Source organism: Lutra lutra, chromosome 5 (genome assembly GCF_902655055.1).
Source record: "Lutra lutra chromosome 5, mLutLut1.2, whole genome shotgun sequence".
In the NCBI taxonomy this organism is placed as follows: Eukaryota; Metazoa; Chordata; class Mammalia; order Carnivora; family Mustelidae; genus Lutra; species Lutra lutra.
The window spans coordinates 151,409,421-151,433,367 of NC_062282.1; the positions used below are offsets into that span (position 1 = coordinate 151,409,421).

Below are 23,947 nucleotides of genomic sequence, written 5' to 3' on the forward strand. Positions count from 1 at the left end.
CGGATCCTGGTAGAAGGGTAAAATGGAAAACCATCTTAGAGCAGTTACCCCTGCTCTAAGAAAACAATCTGACTCACCCAGACTTATTATTTATGTACTAGTGTTCACTGACGTAGAACAGGAAAAAGGAAGTAGACGTGCTAAACGGACCATCGTGCAGGTCCGTTACAGACAATCTGAGTTTCCCTGTGCAGATGCTGCATGTGTATTGATGGGAAGCAAAGAAGTTACAGACAGTATATAATTACAATTAGGTAAAACCAGGCATTATTTCCAGGGGTGGGGAGGGGGTTACTGTTATAGAAGATTTAAAGTTGTTTATATTTTCCAAATTTTGCACAGTAACACATATTAGGGGAAAAAAACCAAATTAGCTTAAAAAATTGTTTGAGGGGCGCCTGGGTGGCTCAGTCGGTTACACATCTGACTTCTGGTCAGGTCATGATCCTGAGGTCCTGTGATCCAGCGTCCCCCTCCTTTTGCCACGCCCCCCCATACTTTCTTGTGAGCTCTCTCAAATAAATATTTTAAAAAATGTTTAAAAGGCTGGATTTACAAACGGACTGTGACCAGATCACACATGAAAACCAACCCCCAACCCTCCAAGCCAACCTGTTACAACCTCTAGGCCAGACAGGGCTCAGTCAATAAGGGCCAATTTCCTTATATTTTGCACTTCCGTCTTCATCTCAGGACCAACCAGAGAAAGCCAATTATGCTCCTCACACCAACACAGAAGAAATCCTTCCAGTTAGCCAGCTTCCCCTTCCAGGCCAACAGCCTCTAATCAGCGCACCCCCTGAAACCTTTCCTAGTTTTCACGCTTAAGGCTTTCCCACTCCTCTACCTTGAGTCTCTGCCAAATGCAAGGGATGATGGGTGGCTCCTTTTCTAGCAAGCTCCAGATGCACAGTCCCTGTTCTCATTTGGGTGGTCTTTGTTTATTCCCACCTGTTTGAGTTATTGTGGCTAAAAGCAGAAGGCAGCTGAAAAGAGTGTTTTATGCTTAATGAAAAGAGCAGAACAATTTCATGGGACACCTCGATGGCTCAGCTGGCAAAGCAGTGAAGCGTATGACTTGATTTTGGCTCTGGTCACAATTTCTGGGACTGTGAGATCCAGGGAGCACAGCGTCTGCTTGAGATTCTTCCTCTCCTGTTCCCTCTGCTCCTCTGCCTCCCTGCCCCCACCCCCACAGGCACGCGCACTCTCTCTAAAACCTTAAGTTATTTTTATATGCGGTATGGGTTCAGGTTTGAAAAAGATAAAAAAATAAACACAGGGGCGCCTGGGTGGCTCAGTGGGTTAAAGCCTCTGCCTTCGGCTCAGGTCATGATCCCAGGGTCCTGGGATCGAGCCCCACATCGGGGCTCTCTGCTCAGCAGGGAGCCTGCTTCCTCCTCTCTCTCTCTGCCTGCTTCTCTGCCCACTTGTGATCTCTGTCAAATAAATAAATAAAAATCTTAAAAAAAAAACACAAAAATACGGAGTAATCTTGGGGCACCTGGGTGGCTCAGTCAGTTAAGTGTCGGGGTCATGATCCCAGGATTCTGGGAATGAGTCCCCCAGTTGGGCTCCCAGCAATGTGGGGAGCCTGCTTCTCCCTCTGCATTTCTCTCTCATTGATAAATAAATAAAATCTTAAAATACTGAGTAGGGGCGCCTGGGTGGCTCAGTGGATTATGCCTCTGCCTTTGGCTCAGGTCATGATCTCAGGGTCCTGGAACCGAGCCCCGCATCGGGCTCTCTGCTCAGTGGGGAGACTGCTTCTCCCTCTCTCTCTGCCTACTTGTGATCCCTCTCTGTCAAATAAATAATAAAATCTTAAAAAAAAAAACTAAGTAATTTTAAATACTAGGAAAAATCATTTTTCTACTTTTCCTTTCACAACAAATAGGTAAATTTTTTTTAAAAGATTTTATTTGACAGAGAGAGAGAAATCACAAGTAGGCAGAGAGGGAGGCAGAGAGAGAGGGGGGAGGAAGCAGGCTCCCTGCGGAGCAGAGAGCCCAACTTGGGGCTCGATCCCAGGACCCTGGGATCATGACCCGAGCCGAAGGCAGAGGCTTTAACCCACTGAGCCACCCAGGCGCCCCAACAAATATGTAAATTTTAAAACTTCATATAGTTTTCTTAGGAATTATAAAATTGACGTGGTTTGGTACAACATCACCTGGTAAGCAGTTTTAAAATATAATTACATTCACTCATAGAAGGAAAATATTTTTAAAGCTTTACTTGTATTATCCATCTTTTTTTTAGTGTTACTGTTCTAGTTGTCATTTTGAATGTCATTGCAGGTTGAATGATTAATAGATGAAAGTACTATTGTACATTTTTGTATATTGTTTTATCATATGAAAGGCTAGATTCCGGTTTTATATTCTTCTGTTTCTTTGGTATATTCTCACATTTAGACTTCCACATGATATATAAAATACATATCCAAATTTCACATTATTTAAATCTAATTGATTATAATTTAAGACTTAAAACTGCCAACTTTGTGGAATTTTTTTTTTAATATTTTATTTATTTATTTTGACAGACAGAGATCACAAGCAGGCAGAGAGGCAGGAAGAGAGAGAGAGGTGGAAGCAGGCTCCCTGCTGAGCAGAGAGCCCGATGTGGGGCTCGATCCCAGGATCCTGGGACCATGACCCGAGCCGAAGGCAGAGGCTTTAACCCACTGAGCCACCCAGGCGCCGCCAACTTTGTGGAATTTTTATGTTTATCTTTACTTAATTTCATTATGCCCAAGAATATGGTCTTTCTGGTTTGAGCCCTTTGACATTACTTTATGGCAAAGCATGTAGTCAGTTTGTGTAAATACTAGAAAGGAAGTTACATTGATTGACATTTTTTGTTGTTGTTAAGAAAGCCAAGGTATGCAGTTTCCTTGCTGTTGTTTTGCTGCGTTTACTGAGACGGGACCCAGCAGCTGTGAACAAGGTAAAATCATGGAGACTGTTATTTAAACAACCAGCCATAAAATCTAAAGATAGAAAGTAGGTTAGCGGTTGCTTGGGGCTGGGGGTGGAAACAGGGATTGGCTGCACATGGGTAGGAGGGTATGTCTCAGGTGATGGAAGTATTCTAAAATTGCATGGTGGTGATAGTCACACTATAAATTTACTCAAAATCATTGAATTATAACTCAAAATAAGTGAATTTTATGACACGTAAATGATGCCTCAATAAAGCTATTAAATTAAAAAACAAAAACAGAGGCGCCTGGGTGGCTCACTTGGTTAAGTAACCGACTCGAGCTCAGCTAGGGTCTTGATTTCAGGGTCGTGAGTTCAAACCCTACACTGGGCTCCAGGCTGGGCATGGAGCCAACTTACAAAAACAAACAAAAAAAAAACAAAAACAAAAAAACAGAGGAAAAAGCCTCCCAGCCTCAGATCTGCATATATTTTTTTAAGGTTTTATTTATTTGTCAGAGAGAGAGAGTGAGCCAGCAGAGGAAGCTGCAGGTAAAGGGAGAAGCAGGCTCCAGGCTGAGCAGGGAGCCCAATGCCGGGCTCTACTCCAGGACCCTGGGACCATGACCTGAGCTGAAGGCAGACGCTTAATCAACTAAGCCACCAAGGTGTCCCTCAGATGTATCTTTCGGTAGAAGAGCTGCCCCATGTGGTGGGGATGGGGGCTGAATGTTAGACACTAAAGATCAGCTTTTGCTGCAAAGCTAGGGAGTGCTCCTGGCTCGGTCTGTCACCTGTGGCCCCACAACACCTTACTGAACCCAAGTGCTTGCTACAGCCCAGGTCCAGGCCCAAGCCCACACCTGCACACTGGACCCAGGCTGTTTGTACCTGTGGAGCTTGGGACTTCCCCCATTGGCAGACGTCAGCTCGAGCTCTTCTGGGCCTGCAGTAGCACCTTCTGTGTCGTCCTTCTCCCTGGGGGCCCTGAAGCCCCACCCTGTGGGGGTCTGAGTGGCCAGAACCCCTGGAACATGTCCTGGGCCCCCCACCTGGGAGGAAGCCAGAAGCCAAGCAGTAGCTGAGGCCACATGAAGGCTCTGTACACAGTGTGGTATTGAGTTCTTTGGGGGTTTATTAAGGCATTGCGCACAGTGTGATTTTCTGCCAACCGAAATGAATACAAGGAAATCTACCAGGACCTGAGGGATGTGCTTGTAAGGTTAACGGTGAGGCTGACGAGCTGCGAGAGGATATAGAGTAATGCCCTCATGGTCCGCTCTGGTGCACCCCAGGGGCTGAGCCAGGGGCTCAGGCTCCAGGCTCCTAGAGAGCACCAGGACCCCCACCCCCTCACCCCAAGTGTGGAAGGTGCAGTGTGGCCTGGCCACAGAACGGGGCACAGAGGCACTGGGCAAGCAGGCCAGGATGGGCGGCCTCTGACACGACAACACAGGGACCAAGGCAGGTCCTGCCAGGCAGGCAGGAAGAAGGGACTGGGAGCCTCTGTCTGGGCCCTACTGTGGCTATTCTGCCTTTTTTTCCATTTACAGCTCACTGGATCCAGGGAGAACAGGAGAGGTGTGTCCTGAGAGAGCAAACAGAACAAGAGGGAGGAGGGGGCAGGGAGGAGAGACAGGCCAGGTCCCTGTCAGCCTGAAACTCCAGACTGTTCGAGGTCACTGGACGTGCTGAACTGTCTCTCCACCTTCTTTTGGTCCTTGATCTTGAGTCCAATGTCCACCCTCTTCTCAAAGAAGTTCACCAGGACGGACTCTGTCAGGATGGAGGCCAAGATCTGCTCGAAGGAGATGCACCAGTCCGTGTCCACAGTGCCCCCGCCGCGGGTGGGGGCCGGGGGGCCGCGGGCCTCCGCGCCCACCAGCACCGTGTCATCGGCCAGGTCCTCACACTGCAGGGAGCCTGTGCTGACCACCGAGTACGAGGACATGGACATGTCGTCTTTGGTTTCATCGTCAGACAGCAGCTGGGACGGGGAGCCCCGGCCCTCGCCACCACCCCCGTCACCCACCACCTGGGTCTCCTGGGGAGCCTTCCCGAGGTGGGTGTCCCCGCCGGCTTTGGCCTGAGGGTCCCCTGCAGCTGGAGGCTGAAGCTCCAGGGCTGGGTCCTGTGTGGGGTCAGGGGCTGGTGGCTCGTCCTCCTCAGCGGCACCGGCCCTGGGCTTCCTGCCTGGTGGGGCGGAAAACTTCTTCCCCACCTCGCCGATGCGAAGCAGCAGGCTGGCCACGGTGGCAATGGCGTGGTACAGGGCCTGCTCCATGGGGTCCTCACTGAACATATTGTACAGCGTCTTGCACAGCTCAATGAACTGTTCCTTTGCCAGGGAGACACAGAGGAAGGACAGGGAGATGGTGAAAGACGGGTTAGTCTGGCCTGGAATTGGCCAGACTGCCAGCACTGCGCTGTCCTGTTCATGGTCTCCAAGACCTGTGCCTTGTGCCCATTTCACAGACTGGGACATGGAAGTGCAGAAGAGGGAAAGTGCCTTGACTAGTATCACAGCCTTAGAAGAGTGTTCTCTCCCAGCTGCCTTTCTTTCAGCACAGAGAGTGACTGAGAGCCTCTCCCTGTCCCTACAGCGGCGCTGTGGGCAGAGCCAGGCCGATTTCTATTCTATCAGGACCTTCCAGATCCAGTGGCTACAAGGACTTCTTCAGTGTGTTTTGCAATCACTTTGAGTTTTTTGTTATCTTTGACCAGGATGGAGGGTGAGGACAAAGCAAGCAGAGCCTGGGTCGGGTGAGGGGGTACAGAGGTCTGACACTACACACTCAGGCCTCCTGCCTTGCTCCATGGGGGACCCCACTCTTTGGGACACAGGCGAGAGAGTGCCCAGACTGCAGGGGGCCCCTCTGGGCAGGGCAGGGCTGTGGTCGGGCTGCGGCCCCAGCTCTGAGACCCTTGGCCAGATGCTGGGCTCCCGACCCAGAGGCCAGCAACTGAAAAAGGGACCGTGGGCAGAGATGGCCTGGGTGGGCACGGCACCGAGGAGGGGCTTGGGAGGAATAGGGGCACTGTGAGGCTGTCCTATAAAAGGGGTAGTGTGGATCTCTGTGTGTCAGAGGCTAACCTTCCCTACCGCTTCTCTGGTGTGTAGATACTGATGAAATGTGAATGGATCATCGCCACGATACACCATCCAGGATAAAGCCCCAAAGAACTGGCCCCCGTCATTCTGGAATCCTCCCTGATGGCTGTCTGACTGGCAGGTGCAGCAGGTAGGCAGGAGAACTTCCACCCTCCAGGGAGCGCTGGGAGGGAGGGAGGGGAGCTGCTGGGTTGGGGGGAACCCAGCCTCGAAAGTGTCTGTTGTGGGCTCTGAGTGGGCCTACCTGGTTCATTTTTGGGAGATCCTTAATTGTCTCCTTCTGAACCTCTTTCTCTTTGGCCCACATGCGAAGGTAATGCCGATAGTCGGGAGGGCTGGTCCCCTTCTCCTCTGTTGAGTTGGGAGAAAAAAAATCTGTGAAATTAGAGAAAGAGCTGGGAGCCGGTAGCAGGTAGTGAGTGGGTTTCAGTGTTGTCTGGCACGGGGTTACCTGCGCCCTTTTACAAAACACCCTGGTTTTGGGGGAGGTGGTGTTGGAAAGAACACTCCAGAACACCCGATGTCTTCCCCGAGTTCTTATGCTAAAGTAAGGCCTGAGGTGATGAAGATGGCCCCACCCTGTCTCCCCCAAGATGGTGAAGGAGGGATGATGTGGAGGGTGCGGAGAGGCTGGCAGGAGAGGGAGGGAGACTGGACACCCCGAAAGGTCCTGGCAGAAAGCAGGTGCCCTGAAAGGAGGTGGTGATGGGCGTCGGGGGGTGGCAGCTACGAGAGATTCAGGTCTGGGGCTGATGAGAGTGGCTTCAACCCGCAGCAGGCTTCCCTGGGTGGGGGTCCCACCCACAGGGAGGACGGCCCAGCCCCAGGGCCCTGGGATCTGGATCAGCACCGCAAACAACAGCCTGCCTGTACCTCCTCTTTTTTCTTGGCTGTCTTCATTTCCGCCTCTTTCTTGCTCTTCCTGCCGTAGGGTCTCTGGACAACCAGAAAAGAGAAAGCACACAGGGAACACTCCTGTTTGCAATCGCAAACCACGGAGGTCTGTGAGCAGCCTGCTCCAGCCTCCCGCAGGAGCAGTGGGCCCAGCGCCCACTCACGTTCTTCACCTGCTCACAGGGACCGACGCGCCACTAGACCCGCCTTCCTCTCTGCCAAGGGAACACAAGTCTCAGCCCGCGGGGAGAAAAGCCCAAGAACTGATTTCTGTAGTGTCTGCTGAAAAGGGTCAAACTGAGGGCGGTCCTGATCATCAGTTCAACCCTCCACCAACCAGCACACTGACTGATGAGGAGTTTTATGTATAGGAATTCCGTCCTGGGCACCGTTTCTCAAAGTGACACATTTGCTGGAGTTGGCCCACACTGTCTGCTATGGGGCCCATGAACGTGGGGAGGAGCTGGCAGCCCAGCTCTCCCAGACCTGGGGGTGGCAAGGCCACCGGGGGTCCCCCAGTGGGTGGCAGCCTCCAAGCGCAGTTAGCAGCAGGGAGCCTCTGGGCTCAGGCTTCTCACTGTGGAGTGGAGACCCACTGCCTGGGGCTGCGTGGGGTCTGAGGACAGGGCTCTGTATCTCTAGGCCCCGGCCTTAACTAGAAGCCCCTGGGAAAAGCCAGAAGTGCCTGTATTTTCCCAGATTCTCATGGTAACAGAAGACCCATCTGCTTCTTTGCTTTGTGTACCTGAAATCAAGGTCCTCAGGCTTCCTATCAAGTTCAAATAAAGCCTTTGACACCACCGGCAGGCCTGCCTTGGGTATCCTGATATGCACTGTGTTTCATCTCTCTCTTGGCTCTGTGTCATCCTTGCTGGGCAGTATCTACCATGAGAACTGACAGGCTGGGGTTTTGGCCGGTGAACCCCAGGCCCGGAACGCACCATCACCCTGGATGTAACGCTCTCAACAGGCTTTACGTGTAGCAGGGAACACCTTTAAAAAGGCACCCCACAAATCTCTCTCTCCTTAACAGAAGACCATGTACACAGACCATGAGAATGTTTTCCACTGCCCTCCTCCCCTGCTGCCTGTCCGTTTCCCACTGTTGCAATGATGGCATTTGGACTTTCTCCCTTGAGCCTGACGATGGAATGCTGTTTGCGTGTGGCTGGGGAGCTGATGCCTAGTACTGTGCCGTATGTCCTCATTTGCTATGCCCCTCGACCAGCACAGAGGCCACCTCCCTCCTCCCCAGTACGCTGCGGCTTGGTCCTGGGTCCTCCTCAGACCTCATTCTCACAGGAGGCTTCCCTGGACCAAGGAGGGACCAAGCGTGTCCAGGCCTCCCGACCATGTGTGGTGGGGGGTGGGGGTGTTAGGCAGACACAGCCCAGCACAAAGCAGGTGCCCCTGGCCCCCAGGGACTGACCTTGAGCCTCCCAGGGCAGGAAAAGGTCCAGATCTGAGGCCAGAGGAGATGCTGGAAGGGAGAGCGGAGTAGAGGAGAGAGGGAGGGAGAGACCATGGTCCAGGAAGGCAGAGACAAGAGAAACAGGAGTAAGAACATCCCGGGGGTCCTCCCAGAGAGAGAGGCTGTTGCCGTCACCCGTGGCCTCCCAATCCCACCGAGGGCCGCGGACCATCTGTGCAGGTCCTACTGCACGACTGCCCCACAGCAAAGCTGGAAGCTAGCTCCCCTCAACGCTGGGGCCAGTGGCACTCACCTTCTGAGGAGCTGTCTTCCGTGAAGTAGAGGGTCGCTTCCAGGGCTGACTCGGCCTCCTCCGGGCTCAGGGCTGTGCTCAGAGAGAAAGGGGAGTGAGAGCATAGTGAGGCACCCCACCATGGGGCCCCAAGATACGGTGTGGGCAGAGCGGTAACAACGAGCACAGATCTTGGGTATTGCTCCTTTCTTGACTTCCACGTTGTGTCTGAGAACGTCACAAGTGGCTCATCCGAATACCCTGTCATTCGTAGCTGGGAGTCCCACCAACAGCCAGCCTCCCTCCCACCCTGCTGGTGTGGTGGGAAGCGTCCTGAGGGGACCAGGCCCCTGTGGGCAGCTGCATGGGGACCAGCCACATACAAGGGACTTGCTCTTCTCGCTCTATGCATCTTGGGCATCGTTCCCCACTGGTACGTTCTTCGTGATGATGTGGTCCCCAGGGTTTGGGAGCCACGTGGTTCTGTTGAGGGGGGGGGACTCGTTCTCCCCACCCCCAGTGCAGATGGGAATGCAATGACAGGGATTGAACAGGTGGCACTGGGGGTAGGTGGCAGAGTGTGGTCTGTGGGCTCTGGGAGCCCCGGATGGAGCAGGGCAGACACAGGTGGCTTGGGAGTGGGCGAAGATGGTCCCACGTGCCCTCACCCGGAGGAGTGTGGCCCAGTGGGGTCTGCCCAGCCCAGGCCTTTCCCTCCACAGGGTCAGAGGTGGCTGGCACCAACCTTCCCTGGAGGCATGCCTGAGGCCACTGTTCGTGTTGAATTACAGGCAAAAACCAGCCACAGGCGAGAACACCTAGGTCCAGGCCTGCGGCTTCCAGCTCCGGCCATCCAGAACCAACCCCCAGGCAGCTCTAGAACTGCATTCCAGGCCGATGAAGTGACAGCCTCGGGGGCGCACGCAACACTGTGTTCTAAACCACTGTGCCAGCCGCTCCACGTAGCCCTGGGGCAGCTGGTGAGCAGCAGCAGGGACTGAGCGGCTCCACCCCTGGGCTGGAATTCACCTCGGCCTGAGTCTTCGTTTCCCAGTGGAAACAAGGAGCCTAATCTTGGAGAACTCTCTGTGCTGGGCAGGGTGAGCTGGGCCATGCAGTGGGAACCGAAAGACTATGGGATTCGGCCCGAGGACTTGCTGCCTGTCATCCTTCTCCCCCTGTGGCCTGCTGGTGACCCTGGGAAGCTCAAGCACAGCGCAGAGAGCCCAGGGAGAGCAGCTCCTGCTATGGGCTGCACAGCAGGGTCCCTACCCCGTGCATGAGAGGCCCTGACTGGTGAGGGGGCCCTCACCTGGGGGCAGGTGCAGCTTGTAGAGGGCCTTGAGCTTGTCGGTCAGGTCCCCATGGTACATCCCACCTGCAAAGGGAAGCCAGTGAGGAGGCCTGCCAGCAAGAGGGCACCAAAGCCCCCCAGCCAGTCCCCAATGGAGACCCTGCCCTTGGAGTGAGTTCTGGTGCATCCCTCCTTCCAGCCTCTCTCCTGGAGAGCTCTCTGGAGGGAGCCCCAGGCCCCACACTTGCCCCGAGCTTTGCGCTTCTCAGAGTCAGCAGACCCACCCCAAGCAGCCATGGCCCGAGGGAGGGGAAGTGGTGGGGAGGACCCCACTGGACGCCCACATGTCCCCAGTGGGAAAACTGCCCTTTCCATATCAAGGCTGCTGCTGCAGTGGGAGAACTGGTGGGGCTGGCATCTGGAGGCTTCTGGGGGCAGGGCCCTGGAGCTACTCACTCATCCCCATCACAAACTCCTTGAAGTTGATCAGAGAGTCCCTGTTTTCGTCTAGGAGCCGGAACATGCGCCCTGCCAAGACTGGCGTGTGGGCGCCACAGGCCCAGGGTGTCAGGCTGGTGAAGAGCTCCCGGAACTGGCTGGCGTCAATGCGGTACTGCTCCAGGTAGGGCAGGCTGGGGTCCCGACGCACAGCGGTGGGCCGGCTGCCCCCCCAGTACTGACTTGCCAGGTGCTTGGCCTGCAGGGGACACAGCCTGGTGAGATGGCCGGGCCCCCCAGCTCAGGACTGCCCGGCTCGTCCATGTGTCCTACCCGCTCCGTTGGAGCCTGCGGAGTCCCGGGCCAGGGACCACCAGCCCGACACAACATCTCACAGAACTGCCACACAGGCCCCATTGGCCTCTCATGGACAGATGCAGAAGCGGAAACACAGCCCTAGGGCTGCTGGCTACAACAGGCCATAGCGGGTGGGAGGCGGCACTGACTGGACCGTTGTGACCGTAAGGCTCAGGTCTGAGTGCCAAACCAGAGGCCGCCAGGAACCGACAACAGGTGGTCTGGACTTAGCTGTTTCTGCCTGCCCTTCACAACTGCTCCCCTTCAGTTAACAGCATGTGAAATTTTTGGGGAGAGCCCCTCCTGTCCCATCCTCAGGCTGTGAGGTGGGCACATGGCCTAGATTTCGCTCAACAAACACCCTCCTGTAGCCACAGCACCTAACCTGAGTTAGTCCAACAATTAACTCTGGACTTCTTGTTAAAACCACTTGGAAAGAAAAGGCTCTTTCCCTTGAGAGAACGGGATGAGCCTGGAGCTGCAGATGACAGTCCTGCCATTCTGTAGGAAGAGCAGTCCAGAGGACATCTGAAGTAGGGGAGCTGGGCAGCATGTTTAAGCACCTGGATCTAGCCATGCATGAAGTTATGCATTCCTAGACTTTCCAGTAACATGAACCAATATATCTCCTCTCACGTAACTGTAAGCTGACTTGAGTGGATTTTCTGCCTCTTAAGAAAGTATTCTGCCTAAACTCCCTGAAGGAATAAATTCTGCCCTAGGAAGTCTGTGGTAACTACATCTGAGGATGCTTATAAATTGATTTCTCGGGGCACCTGGGTGGCTCAGTCGGTTAAGTGTTTGCCTTCAACTCAGGTCATGATCCCAGGGTCCTGGGATGGAGCCCCACGTCGGGCTCCCTGCTTGTGGGAAGCCTGCTTCTCCTTCTCTTCCCCGCTCATGCTCTCTCTCTCAAATAAAATCTTAAAAAAAATCGATTTGTTCTTTGGCAGGAGGTTGTTGCACTGAGGACGCACTTAGGAGACTTAGGGGACGCACTTAGGCTGGGGTATTGGGCCTGCCCTTGGTCTTGGCTGTCACCTTAAACACCATGTAGAGGTCCTCCAGCTCTTCAATTGAGAAACCGATGTCCCCAGGTATAGCTCGGACCTAGAAGGAAAGGGCAACAGGATGTACTGAGGGATTCTCAAGTTCCAGGTCTCTGAGAGAACCCCCAGCAGACAAAGGCTAAGACAAACCACCCTGCCAGGGTGCTGCCAGTCGGCCAAGCCCAGGACGGCGGTCCATTCAGGGAAGGGGGTGTGGACCATACGCTTCTCCCTGGTCACCCATCCCACCACTCAGTCCACACTCCAAGTTCCTTTGTGGTGAGTGCCACAGGGGCCTTTCTGTCCCGAACACCCAGTCAGGGACACGGGGTGAGGGCAATGATGCAGTGACTGCTGTCTGGATCCTTGGAAAGACTCTGGCACTGGCTCTCTGGAAGGTGTCCTAGAACTTCCCAGTAAGGGATCTCTCGAGAGTTGGGGAGGACAAAGGCTTGTAGTAGAGACACAGCGGGTTGGGTAGGTGGAGGGTGGCTGAGTGTCATTACCCAGGGGCATGGGGGAAGCCAGGCTGGAGGACTCAGCCCACAGGAGGATGACCCTTGGCCTTTAGGTGCTGGGGTGTCAAAGAAACTTGAGGTGACAGCCCAGGAGCAGAAAATAGCCACCAGGCCCCTCCCACTTCCTCAAATTTGCATCTTCACTCCCAGATTCCAGTCCCACACGAGGCAGCACTAAGGGACTCTGCCCCACACCCTCTGGGGAAGAGCAGCCCACCCAGGTCAGGCCCACCGCCCCCGCCCCCAGCAACCCACGGCCATCAGAGCCCAGCCCTGTCCATACCACGCTGCGCTTGGCCGTGTCCTCCAAGGACTGGATCACTTTCAGCCTCTGTTTAAATCGCATCTGTTCGATGTCATCGGCCCTCAGGCTGCTGAATTTCTACCGGCCAGAGGTGACTCAGTGAGAGGAGGCAGAACCACAGAGCAGAGAAATGCCCTGGCCCACGGCCACCCACACCCACACGCCCGGATGGCGCAGATTGGCTTGAAAGCCCCAGAGGGTGCTGACCTCATAGGACACCTTCAGGAGGTCGAAGATGTCCACTTCTGCTGGCGGGTCATCTCCACTAGTCAGCAGGGCATGGAGGTGTGGGATAGGAGGAGAAACACTCTGCTTGTTGACCACGTTATCTAAGTATCTGCAAGGATTAAAGGACAGAAGCCTGGACCCCCACAGGCAACGGGGGTGTCTTACCTACTAAGTGACATGGAGAACCTAACCTGCATAGACTCCCCATCAGTAAGTGACGTGCCTTGGCAAGTTGGGAATCCCCTTGGAGGCAGTGAGAGGCCTCACCCCTCATGAGGCCTGAGCACTAACTCTAGGAAGCCAGGCTGTCCTCTGGGGGTTCCTTGGGTCAGGACCCTGTTTAAGCCCAGACCCAACCACACCACGAGAAAGGTCTGTCCCAGTAGGAGGGACGACAGGGCTCTGGGTTGGCTCGGTGGGCAGGTGGCAGCACCCCTGGCAGGCCAGGGTTGCTGAGAGTGTTCCAGGCCAGGCAACTATGCACACATGGCCAGCAGGGCCCTATAGAACTCAGGGCCTGGGCCAGTGTGAGGCTGGGGCGGGGCAGGGGTCCTGGATGCAGGGGGCACGGGGAGTCCCAAGGCCAGATTCTGAGGTGAATGAGCTCTGTGGGATGTTGCTGGCTGGGGCCAGCGCAGGCAAAACTGTGATGAAGCAGGCCCAGGGCCCAGGGTAGGGGGACTGTGGGCTAGCACGGAGATGAAGGGAGGGGCTGGATCCCAGAGAATGTGCAAGGGTGGGATGTGGGGACTCAGGGGGCATGTGGCAGCCAGGAGACAGGTATGTATGAATCCATTCAGCTGTGCGGGCAAGCCTAGCGTGGGCCTCTTCATCTGGGTGACAGTGATGGGGAGTGATGCGGAACGGGGAAAGCAGCATCAGGACTGCTTTGGGAGGAAAGCAGATGCAGGACGTCCACCCGTGGCTGGAGGCCATGCTGTTCCAGCCCACTTTATCTGCTCCCAGAGCTATCACACCCCAGGGCTGTTTGTCGCCATGTTCCCCCCAGAAAGGAGGCTCCCCACTGCCCCGGACCCAAGTGTGCTCAGTGGGCTCGTCGGTGCATGCTGAGTGAGGAGTGCCCAGAGCTGCTGGGGGGCTGGGCTCTGCCATATGCGGGGGTGCCGGCCAGCAGCCCGGCAGGACGAGGGAGGCCGGCTCGGTCACCTGCCCAGGACGGTCATGGCCTCGCCCTCATCGCCGCAGCCCAGCAGCTGCTCCATGTTGGCATCCAGGATGGCCAAGGCCACCTGCAGGATCACCTTGATGCCCTCGTAGAAGAAGCAGTCAACGATGACCACAGCGCTCTCGAAGGGCATGACGCTGAGGAAGAGGGTCAGGAACCAAGAGAGAGAGATGCTGGAGATCACCCCCAGGTCCTGCATCTTCTCCGAGAGCTGGGGCAGGAAGTCTCTCGTGAGCTCCTCAAAGATGCCTTGGTCCACCAGGGCCCCTAGGGAGAGGACAAGGGAGTCTGAAGGCCAAGGCCATGCCGCTGGCTTAGGCCCCAGGGGATGCGGGGAGCCCAGTGGATCCCCAGCCAGCTCCGCTCACACGCAGGGCCAGAGGGGATGGGCCGGAGGAAACAAGAGAGAAATAGCGTGCGGGCTTCCCTTCCTCGGCGTCCAAACTACTGTGGGAGAAGAACACTTGCTCCCACTGTGCTTGGATTTGCTTTGGGGGAAACACAAATCCCTCCCTTCTAGAAGTGTCAGGAGTAAGCAGGAGCCATGGGGGCTACTGCTTGTCATGCCCTGAAACTCGTGAACCCCAGTGGGGGAGGTCCCCCAAACCAAATGGTAGGGGAAGGGCATCTTCAAATAGCAGACTGAGTCAGGTCTGTAATTAAACACTTTGCCAGTGCATTTCCACTTAATCATACAGACTCTTCGGGCTGTCGCTCATGGTCGTCAGGCTGGGTGACAGGTGCACAGGGAGGTACTACCCCTTCTTGCTGCAAGATTGGAAATCCGGCACAATGAAAACCCTTACACAGAGTTAGACAGCTGAGAACGGAGGCCCAGGCTGACCTCTGAAAACCACTGAATGTGTAATAGCTTCTCTCCCTGCCAGCAGCTCCTGGGGAGCTGCACGGAGTCTGGGCAAGGTGGCCGGGGGTCTGCGTGGCCTCTTCCTTCCAGCTATGTGGTCATTTCTCAGCGTCATCTGGGGAATGGAGCCGTGAGGGTCTGCAGCCTGCTGTACATCATTGAGGACCCCCGAGAGCTCACTTGTGCTGAGTGCTCGGGGCGGGGGCTGGGCCAGGGGCACCACCCCCACGGGGAGCCTTGGGCACTCACCCACCACCCTGGTGTTGTAATAGTCGGGCAGCATGCGCTCACAGAGGGCCACCAGCAGCCAGAAGGCCTCCTCCTCACTGCCGTAGAGCAGGAGCACAGAGGTGACGATGTTCATGGCCTGCGGGCACAGAGACAGCAAAGGGGAGGCTCACGGAGCTGGGCTGCCACGTAAAACCATCCCATCCCCTCAAGGGCCTGCATGGGCTCACTCTCCACGCAAGTCCGACTACAACAAATGACAATAGCAGGCAATTTGCCAAAAGCCCATTTGCAGGAAACCAATTTGGCAAGAGCCATCAGCCAGATCCCTCCAATCGGGCCAGTGGGCGCTTGGAAAGCCGAGAGGGAGGGAATGAGCATGTGGCTCTTCTTCAGAGAGGTTTCTGGGGTCAGAGGTGTGACACAGGGACAGGAGGATCGGTGAGTGAGCTCCACGTGACAGCCACACGGCTGAGGTCGAACGGGGCTGCACACAGTCTGCACTGAGAGCAAGGCTACTCAGGATAAGATTCCATCTTAAAAATTCTCTTAAGCCAGCACATGGACTTTCCCTGTCCCAGTAACAGGTCAGCAGAACACTGGCCATTGGGAAAGGGGATTCTGAGGGGAGAGCATGCTTCTTGGAAACCCAGACGCAGTCTCAGGGAAACAGAACGCTATCGGACGGGGCCGGGAAAATGGCCTCCCCAGATGTAAAATCAGATGCTGCCGGAAGTGCACCTCGAAACCACGATGAGGGGCGCCTGGGTGGCTCAGTGGGTTAAGCCGCTGCCTTCGGCTCAGGTCATGATCTCAGGGTCCTGGGATCGAGTCCCACATCGGGCTCTCTGCTCGGCAGGGAGCCTGCTTCCCTCTCTCTCTGCCTGCCTCTCTGTCTACTTGTGATCTCTGTCTGTCAAATAAATAAATAAAATCTTTAACAACAACAACAAAAAAGAAACCACAATGAGAGGCCACCTCACACCATTAGGGTGGCTACGGTCCAAAGACCAGAAAGCCAGCGTGGTGAGCACGTGGGGCAAGTGGAACCTTGTGCATCACGGTGTGGGGGGCCGCGCGTGTAAGATGGTGTCATCACTGTGGAAAGCACTATGGGTATTCCAAAAACAAAACAAAAACATTAAAGGTCAAATTACCATATGGTCCAGCAATTACACTTCTGGGTATGGACTCAAGAGAAGTGAAAGCAGGGAGAGGAACAGGCACCGCAAGGGCCCGCTCATGGCGGCGGTATTCACAAGAGCCCGAAGAAGAAGCCACCACATGCCCAGCTAAAGACGCAAGGGAGAGCGAGTGTGGCCTATACACGAAGAGCAGTATGGTTCGAGAGATTCTGACATGGGACCCAACAGGGATGAGCCCCGAGGATGCTGTGCTAATGGAGTTGGCCGGTCCCCAAAAGGCGAATCCCACACAACTCAGTTTTGGGGAGGTACTTAAGGCGTGCAAAGCTATAGAGATGGAAGGCAGTAAGGGGATTGCAGGGGAGTCGCTGGCAGACACCAGACAACCAAATGCTCCGGAACCCAGACCTGAGCCCGCAGAAGGAGTCCCTGCCAAGGGGCGAAGTGAGCAGGTAAGAGTGGCTCCCATTACACCGCTCTTGGTAGTTGGGCTCTTCCAGGGGACACAGGGCACACTCTGGCCTCTGTTGAGTGAGCCAGTGGCGGGAGGTGTGGCCCCTGGGCCCGGCTCACCCCCTCTACCTGACAGTAGCCGATGGTGGGGTTTCGGAAAGCATAGGCAGTTAGCACCCGCCGGAGGGCAGCAATGCCCAGCTCGTTCTGGAAGGCGGGGTGCTCAGGCATGGAGCGGTGGAGGTCTCGCTCGATCTCCTCTGTGGCCAGGCTGTACTTCCCCATGGACTTCTCCACCAGCTCGGCGTAGTAGCCCGGGTGAGTCACCATCTCGTTCCAGGCCCCTGAGGAGACAGAGCCGGCAGCTGTCTCCCGCCTCCTCCCTTCCTGCTGGGGCCATGGGGACAGTGACAGGGCAGGCCGGGCGTGTCAGTGCACCACAGAAGAGAAAAGGAACTCTGGGGCCCATCAGGAGGTGTGAGGCAAGGGTCCCTTGGTGGCAGCTCCTGGGAGGGGTCGCCCCACTACAGCTTAAGTGGTCTTCTCAAGAAACCGTCCAGGTGGCTAAGGGCGTGCGTGCTGACAGAGCCTGACCAGAGGAGAGGAGGCCTGGTGGGGGTGGGAAGACACCATCTGGGTGACAGAGCCCCACCCTCCATGTCTGCGCCCCAGGACAGTGCCCCAAGCTCGGGCCCCTCACAGCTCAGAGCCCCATTTTGGCCTTGGAAAAGGGCTGGCAGCTCCAGCCCGGCGGACACAGAAGGCTGGCCCGGGGCCGTGGGGCTCTCACATGGCGGTGCTGGGGGCCGGGCCGATGCCAGGCAGCTCACCAGAGAAGAGGAGCCACAGCTCCCCACGGAGGCTCTCGGGGATGCCCTTCAGCACCAGCTCCCGAGTCTTGGCTGTGCGGTACATGCACACACCGCGGCCGTACTCGAAGAAGTGAATGTCCCATGACTCCTCTTTCATCTTCTCCTTGGCCTGGGGGAGAAGCAAACGCTCTGGGTGTGTGGGTCAGGGCCCTCCGCCATCTACTGCACATGGCACGAGGGCCCATGCCGGGCAGCAGGGACATGAGCCTCCACGTGAAGGCCTCGAGCCCAGGTCGGGCAGGGTGCCCCTGAACACTGTCCCTCGGGGTCCAAGGACCTGAGGTGGCATGCAGGCACGAAGCCTCCTCCCAGGCCTGGGTCCCGTGCGGTGATGGGGTCCACGCTCCGGGCTTACCCCCTTGGCCCCCAGGTCCTCCATGGGAGAGTTTCCCTGGAAGAGTTTAAGCAGCCCCTGGGATGCGGTCGGTGCCTCCTGCACACTGGAGCCCTGGCGGCTCCCCAAGGGGGTGGTGGGGCTGGGCTGATCTGCGGCCTCTGCTGGAGCTGGGGGGCACTGAAAAACACAACAAAGGGTGGGGGTGGGAGGGAGAAGAAGGACCCAGTGAGTGGGCTGCCCAGCGCGGGGTCTCTGATGTGTTTGCCCATCGGCTGTTTGAGCTCTTGGCCCCAGGCCGCGGGGAACTGCTCATGTTGGGCCTGCAAGGACAGAGCAGCGAATCCCACAGAGCCCAAGGGCCGGGCTGCACAATGGAGCAGAGGCAGGGTGACCTGAGGGCCCGGCCTGCCCGTTGTATGTCGACAGAGGCAATCGGTGCTGCAGGAGCTCCTGATGACTGCTGGGCCAGGCCAGGAACCCTCTTCTGCCCCCTCTCCCTTGGGCGACCTGTCCACTGGGCCCTCAAGGGCCCTTCCAAGAAGAAGGGGCTCCCAAGAGGGCTGCTTGGTGCCCCTACAGCTCCCTGCATTTCTATCTTCCTCTGGTCCACACGCCTGGTGTGGGGTGTGCCCCACAGCGGCCACACGACCCTTGGTCCTGGACACTCGTGTCAGCTGGGCACTGGGTACTGTGGCATCTGGCGTACTAGAACTGGGTGTGTTCTAGTACACAGAGAGGGTTTGGACCCTCTCTGCCTTGGGTGCCACTAGCTATTTCCCCCATGGGGCCTAGCCATAAACAGGGCATCAGAGGGCGATAGGCCCCTCCCCGGGGTGGAGGTCCAGGGGTCTGTTTTCACACCACATAGCCAGCCAAGGAGCTGAGAAAGGGAGCCCGGAGTGGCCCAGCGAATGTACCAGGGTGGGCGGCAGTATGGGACTGGCAGAGGGAAGGGAGGATTCAGGGACAAAGGTCTATAGGGGAGCCCTGACTTCTAGGGCTCTTCCCCTGGTTTTCTGGAACCGGTCCCCTGGCAAACACATCTCCTCAGGGGAGCGCTGGCAGCCATGACCCTTCAGGCCCAGTGTGGGTGATACCTGACATCTGCTCCCTGCTTGTCCACTGTCCCTGTGGCCTGACTTCCAGGGGAGCTCGGTGCGGGCGACGCCCTATGCAGGGAGCTTGCCTCGTCCCCTGGCCCAGGGGGTCACGCGGGCCAGAGCTGGTGCCTTCTTCCTGTTCTCCCCTCGGCTCCCTCCCTGAGCACCCACCGACAAGAACAACACTGCTCTGAGGTGGGCACTCGTCACTGGCTCCCCACCAGTCACTTCCCCTCCTGCCAGCAGCAGTTCCCCGTTTTTATGTGGGGGCACACTTCTCTCCACTCTTGGCCTTGTACTTTGTGGGCTCCACTGAGAACCGGGGTGATAGCCCTGTACTAATGATGAGCTTTTCCCACCGCTGGGCCCAGAGGGTGGTTGGAGGCACAATGTTACCCAGTCACCACCAAGGACAACACGGCTGACTCTGCAGGGAATGCTGGGATGAGCCAAGGAGGATCCTGGTCCCACACACGGCCTGGGAACTAGGCCTTCCTGGTGAAAAGCCCTGTCCAGCAGGGAGAGGCCCCTCTGAAGACAGGCGGCCGACTGCGAGGACTTCGTGGCTTGTGGACCTGTAACCCTCCCCTGCCTTTGCGTGTCATGTTCTAGTCTGGGTCCTGTTGTCTCTGATCCCAACCCCCCGCATGGTCCTGTCCCCCAAGTGGCAGGGACAGGGGAGGCTGGCTGGCTTCCTACGGGACCTCACCCTCTCTGTGTTCCTTATAAGAGAGCCCTCTTCTTGGCTGTGATGACAGGTGATGTAGGGAATATGTGTTAAACCCACCGAACCCTAGTCTTTGACTATATATGGCATATTATATGTCAGTTTTATCCTGGAAATGCTGTTTTAATAAAAGGTGGGGAAAAAAGAAAGGAAAAAAAGAAGCGAACTCTGCTAGGTCCCATCCACAGTCCATCTCTCTGTCCCCCGCTGGTGTTTTGGCAATGGATTTTGGGTCTGCTCAGTCTGTGGGACACAACCCCAGTCCAGACCGACATGGAGATTCTGCTTCCTGCCCGAGGTTCCCCAAAGGGACCAGGGCGCAAATGGACTTGCAGGCCCCAGAGTACCTCAGGGAATCACACTCTCAGTGCCAGTGAAGGGCCTGGACTCCAGGATGTGGCCTTGGCTGTACCATCCTCTGTGACAGCCGTGTGCGAGACGGGAAGCTCACGGGCTACCTGGGAGCCTTGTGTTTTCCTGGGGCAGGTCCTTCCATGCCTGCAGGTGACCACCTCACACATCTGTCCAGTGCCAACCTCCTGAACCACCTGCCCACCTCGTTTCCTGCTCAACAGAACCTCCGGCCTCCTGTTTGAGTGAGCAAGCGTGAGCATCGGGGTCCGTCATGGCCACGGCCGCCAGCCAGCCTTCCTGCATCCGTGGCCCACAGTCCCACCATTCCACCTCCAGGACCTCCCTCTAGGCAACTACCCACCCTCCCCCCAGTGGGCCCATGGACTTGATCCAGGCTGCGCCGTCTCTACAAGCCCTCCTCGCACTTCCACTGGTGGATGGGTTATACTTCAACTGAAGTGACCCCTGTTCTTCTCAGCTGACCTTTAACAAACTCCTCAAAAGAGCTGTTTAGACTATTAGACTGTTTCTTTTCCCCCAGTCAGTCAGAAAGTATACCTCCATGTTCTACTATCTAATACCTAGTACCCGGGTCCTTTCTTCCTAGACCCTGTCAATTCCCTCCCGTGGGCAATACTGAAATCGGCGAGTGAGCTTCTCCCCATCCCTGCTTTCCCTGTCGACATATAGTAATACACTTTCACTCTCAGGTAAGGAGGCAACGGACGAACTTATTTTACTTTCCATGCCTTTGAAAAAAAAGATTTTATTTATTTGAGAGAGAGAGAGGAGGGAGGGAGAGAGAGAACGAGCAGGAGGAGAGGCAGAAGGACAGGGAGAAGCAGAATCCCTGCTGAGCAGGGAACCTGATGCAAGGCTTGATCCCAGGACCCTGAGATAATGACCTGAGCTTAACCGATGGAGCCACCCAGGCGCCCCATAAAGCTGTTAGATTTCTTAAATTCTTTCATGTTCTTTACTTATTACCTATGGTCTTCACTCTTGAATCTTAGTTTGCCATTATAAAATTCTTCACTTGTGCTTTTTAAAAATTGTGTTATCTTCAAAATGTTATTCTGGGGCGCTTGGGTGGCTCCGTGGGCTGAGCCTCTGCCTTTGGCTCAGGTCATGATCTTGGAGTCCTGGGATCGAGTCCCGCATCGGGCTCTCTGCTCAGCGGGGAGCCTGCTTCCTCCTCTCTCTCTGCCTGCCTCTCTGCCTGCTTGTGATCTCTCTCTGTCAAATAAATAAATAAAATCTTTTAAAAAAATATTTTATTTATTTGAGAGAGAGAGGGGAGGGAGGGAGAGAGAGAATGAGCAGGAGGAGAGGCAGAAGGACAGGGAGAAGCAGAATCCCTGCTGAGCAGGGAACCTGATGCAAGGCTTGATCCCAGGACCCTGAGATAATGACCTGAGCTTAACCGATGGAGCCACCCAGGTGCCCCATAAAGCTGTTAGATTTCTTAAATTCTTTCATGTTCTTTACTTATTACCTATGGTCTTCACTCTTGAATCTTAGTTTGCCAATATAAAATTCTTCACTTGTGCTTTTTAAAAATTGTGTTATCTTCAAAATGTTATTCTGGGGCGCTTGGGTGGCTCCGTGGGCTGAGCCTCTGCCTTTGGCTCAGGTCATGATCTCGGAGTCCTGGGATCGAGTCCCGCATCGGGCTCTCTGCTCAGCGGGGAGCCTGCTTCCTCCTCTCTCTCTGCCTGCCTCTCTGCCTGCTTGTGATCTCTGTCAAATAAATAAATAAAATCTTAAAAAAATGTTATTCTGGGGGCGCCTGGGTGGTTCAGTTAATTGAGCATCTGACTTGATTTGGCTCAGGTCATGGTCTCAGGGTCCTGGGATTGAGCCCCACGTCAGGCTCTGCATGCAGTCTGCTTGAGATTCTCTCTCTCCCTCTGCCACTCCCTCTGGCTCACGTGCTCTCTCTCTCAAATAAAAAAAAAGAAGTCTTAAGAAAAAAAGACATCTCTGATGCTTATTTTTAAGAAAATTAAAAATAAAATGCTACTCTATATAAAATGTTGCTATCTGAAAGTCTGAACCCACTCTGATTTTCTTCCTTCATAAATGACTTGGGTCTTTTTTGACTGGTTGTCCCAAAGATTTTTTCTTTTTAATCTTTAAATAGTTTTTACTGCATTCTGCAATAATATTGACTATTCTGGACTGGTTTTTCCCAGATGTATGACATGCCCTTCCACCATGTACCGTCAAGTCTTTTTACGCTCAGAAAAGTTGTCTTGACTAGTAGTTTCTATCAGCTGTTAGTCTATGCTCTTTTGCATAAGTTGGACCTTCTTTGTCTGACTTCTTTATCACAGCTTCTGACTATTTTTTTCTCTTTCTTCACTTGTTTGGCCCTCCTCTGACCCCCATCCATTCTTTAACCCTTCAAGACTATTCATTGTTGCCTTCTCTTTGCATAATACTTACTTCTCAAAAATTTCTCGAGTCCCGTCAACTCTCTTTCCTGTTGACTTGTCAACTTCGTTTCCGAGCTTTCTAAAAAATTTTATTTATACCATTCTTTGGTAGTTTCTATTACTTTTCTAGGTTTTTTTTTTTTTTAGATCATTTTGAAGTATTAGGGTACGGTTTTCATCTGCTTTGGGGGAACACTGTTCTGACAGACTTTCATTGTGGAAGGTTACTTGGGTATGTTTCCCCCCATGATGCTTTTGTATGGGGTGTGATCATAATCCTCTGTTGCTTGGGTTTAAATGACGTGAATCCTTCTGTACTTTTGGGAAGATCATGTACATGTTGGGGAGATGACATTAAAAGCACAAGAAATAGGGGCGCCTGGGTGGCTCAGTGGGTTGAGCCGCTGCCTTCAGCTCAGGTCATGATCCCAGGTCCTGGGTTCGAGCCCCACATCAGGCTTTCTGCTCAGCGGGGAGCCTGCTTCCTCCTCTCTCTCTGCCTGCCTCTCTGCCTACTTGTGATTTCTCTCTGTCAAATAAATAAATAAAATCTTTAAAAAAAAATAAAAGCACAAGAAATAAAAGAAAAATAGATAAACTGGACTACTAAATAGATAAAATGTAAAACTTCCGTACATCAAAGGACACAATCATCAAAATGAGAAGACAATCCATGGAAATTAGAGAAAATATTTGCAAATTATATCTCTGATGGGTTAATATCCAGAACATATAGAGATTTTCTATAGCTTGACAACAAACAACCCAACTTAATAAAAAAGGTGAGGGACTTGAATAGACATTTCTCCAAAGAAGCTGGACAAATGGCCAAGAGGACATGAAAAGATACTCAATATCACTGATCACTGGGGAAACACAAATCAAAACCACAATGACATACCACTTTACACCTATTAAAATAGTTATTACAAAAAACCTGGAAGGTAAGTAACCAGCATTGGCAAGGATGGGGAGGAACTGGAACCCTTGTGCATTGCTGGTGGGAGCATAAAATGATGCTGCTGCTGTGGAGAAAGGTGTGGAAATTCCTCAAAATACTCAACACTGAATTACCCACTGACCTCTTCTCAGCAATTCCACTTCCCGGTATCTCCCTCTCAGAACTGAAAGCAGGGTCTCAAAGAGATACGTGTATACCTACATTCACAGCAGCATTATACAATAGCCCGAAGACAGAAGCAACCCAAGAGTCCATCGAAAGACGGACAGCAGCTGCCTGGGTGGCTCAGTGGGTTTAGCGTCAGACTCTTGATTTCAGCTCAGGTCATGATCTCAGGTTTATAAGATCAAGGCCCGCATTGGGCTCCATGCTAAATGTGGAGCCTACTTAAGATTCTCTCTTTCCCTCTACCCCGCCCCCCAAGGCTCCCGCTCACACACTCTCTCTCTTTAAAAAA

General features: G+C 54.5%; 1 protein-coding gene across 3 annotated transcripts in view; it reads right to left on the reverse strand.

Annotated features, from left to right (window-relative positions):
- Positions 1-4,039: 4,039 nt before the first annotated feature.
- The window catches only part of TBC1D9B (TBC1 domain family member 9B), a 39,757-nt gene continuing 19,849 nt past the window's right edge, over positions 4,040-23,947 (reverse strand). The window contains exons 8-23 of one of the 3 annotated variants that reach the window (XM_047729646.1): positions 19,378-19,387; positions 17,929-18,077; positions 17,532-17,682; positions 16,831-17,045; positions 15,125-15,242; positions 13,992-14,277; positions 12,804-12,933; positions 12,576-12,674; positions 11,767-11,835; positions 10,387-10,627; positions 9,949-10,014; positions 8,658-8,729; positions 8,363-8,413; positions 6,913-6,975; positions 6,284-6,390; positions 4,040-5,265 (exon numbers count right to left, since the gene is read on the reverse strand). In XM_047729646.1, coding sequence (XP_047585602.1) covers positions 4,579-5,265; positions 6,284-6,390; positions 6,913-6,975; positions 8,363-8,413; positions 8,658-8,729; positions 9,949-10,014; positions 10,387-10,627; positions 11,767-11,835; positions 12,576-12,674; positions 12,804-12,933; positions 13,992-14,277; positions 15,125-15,242; positions 16,831-17,045; positions 17,532-17,682; positions 17,929-18,077; positions 19,378-19,387 — 2,514 coding nt within the window. In that variant the 3' untranslated portion in view covers positions 4,040-4,578. Of the gene's footprint in view, positions 5,266-6,283; positions 6,391-6,912; positions 6,976-8,362; positions 8,414-8,657; positions 8,730-9,948; positions 10,015-10,386; positions 10,628-11,766; positions 11,836-12,575; positions 12,675-12,803; positions 12,934-13,991; positions 14,278-15,124; positions 15,243-16,830; positions 17,046-17,531; positions 17,683-17,928; positions 18,088-19,377; positions 19,388-23,947 lie in introns of all 3 variants that reach the window. The other 2 variants (XM_047729645.1, XM_047729647.1) reach the window with 2 other exon arrangements.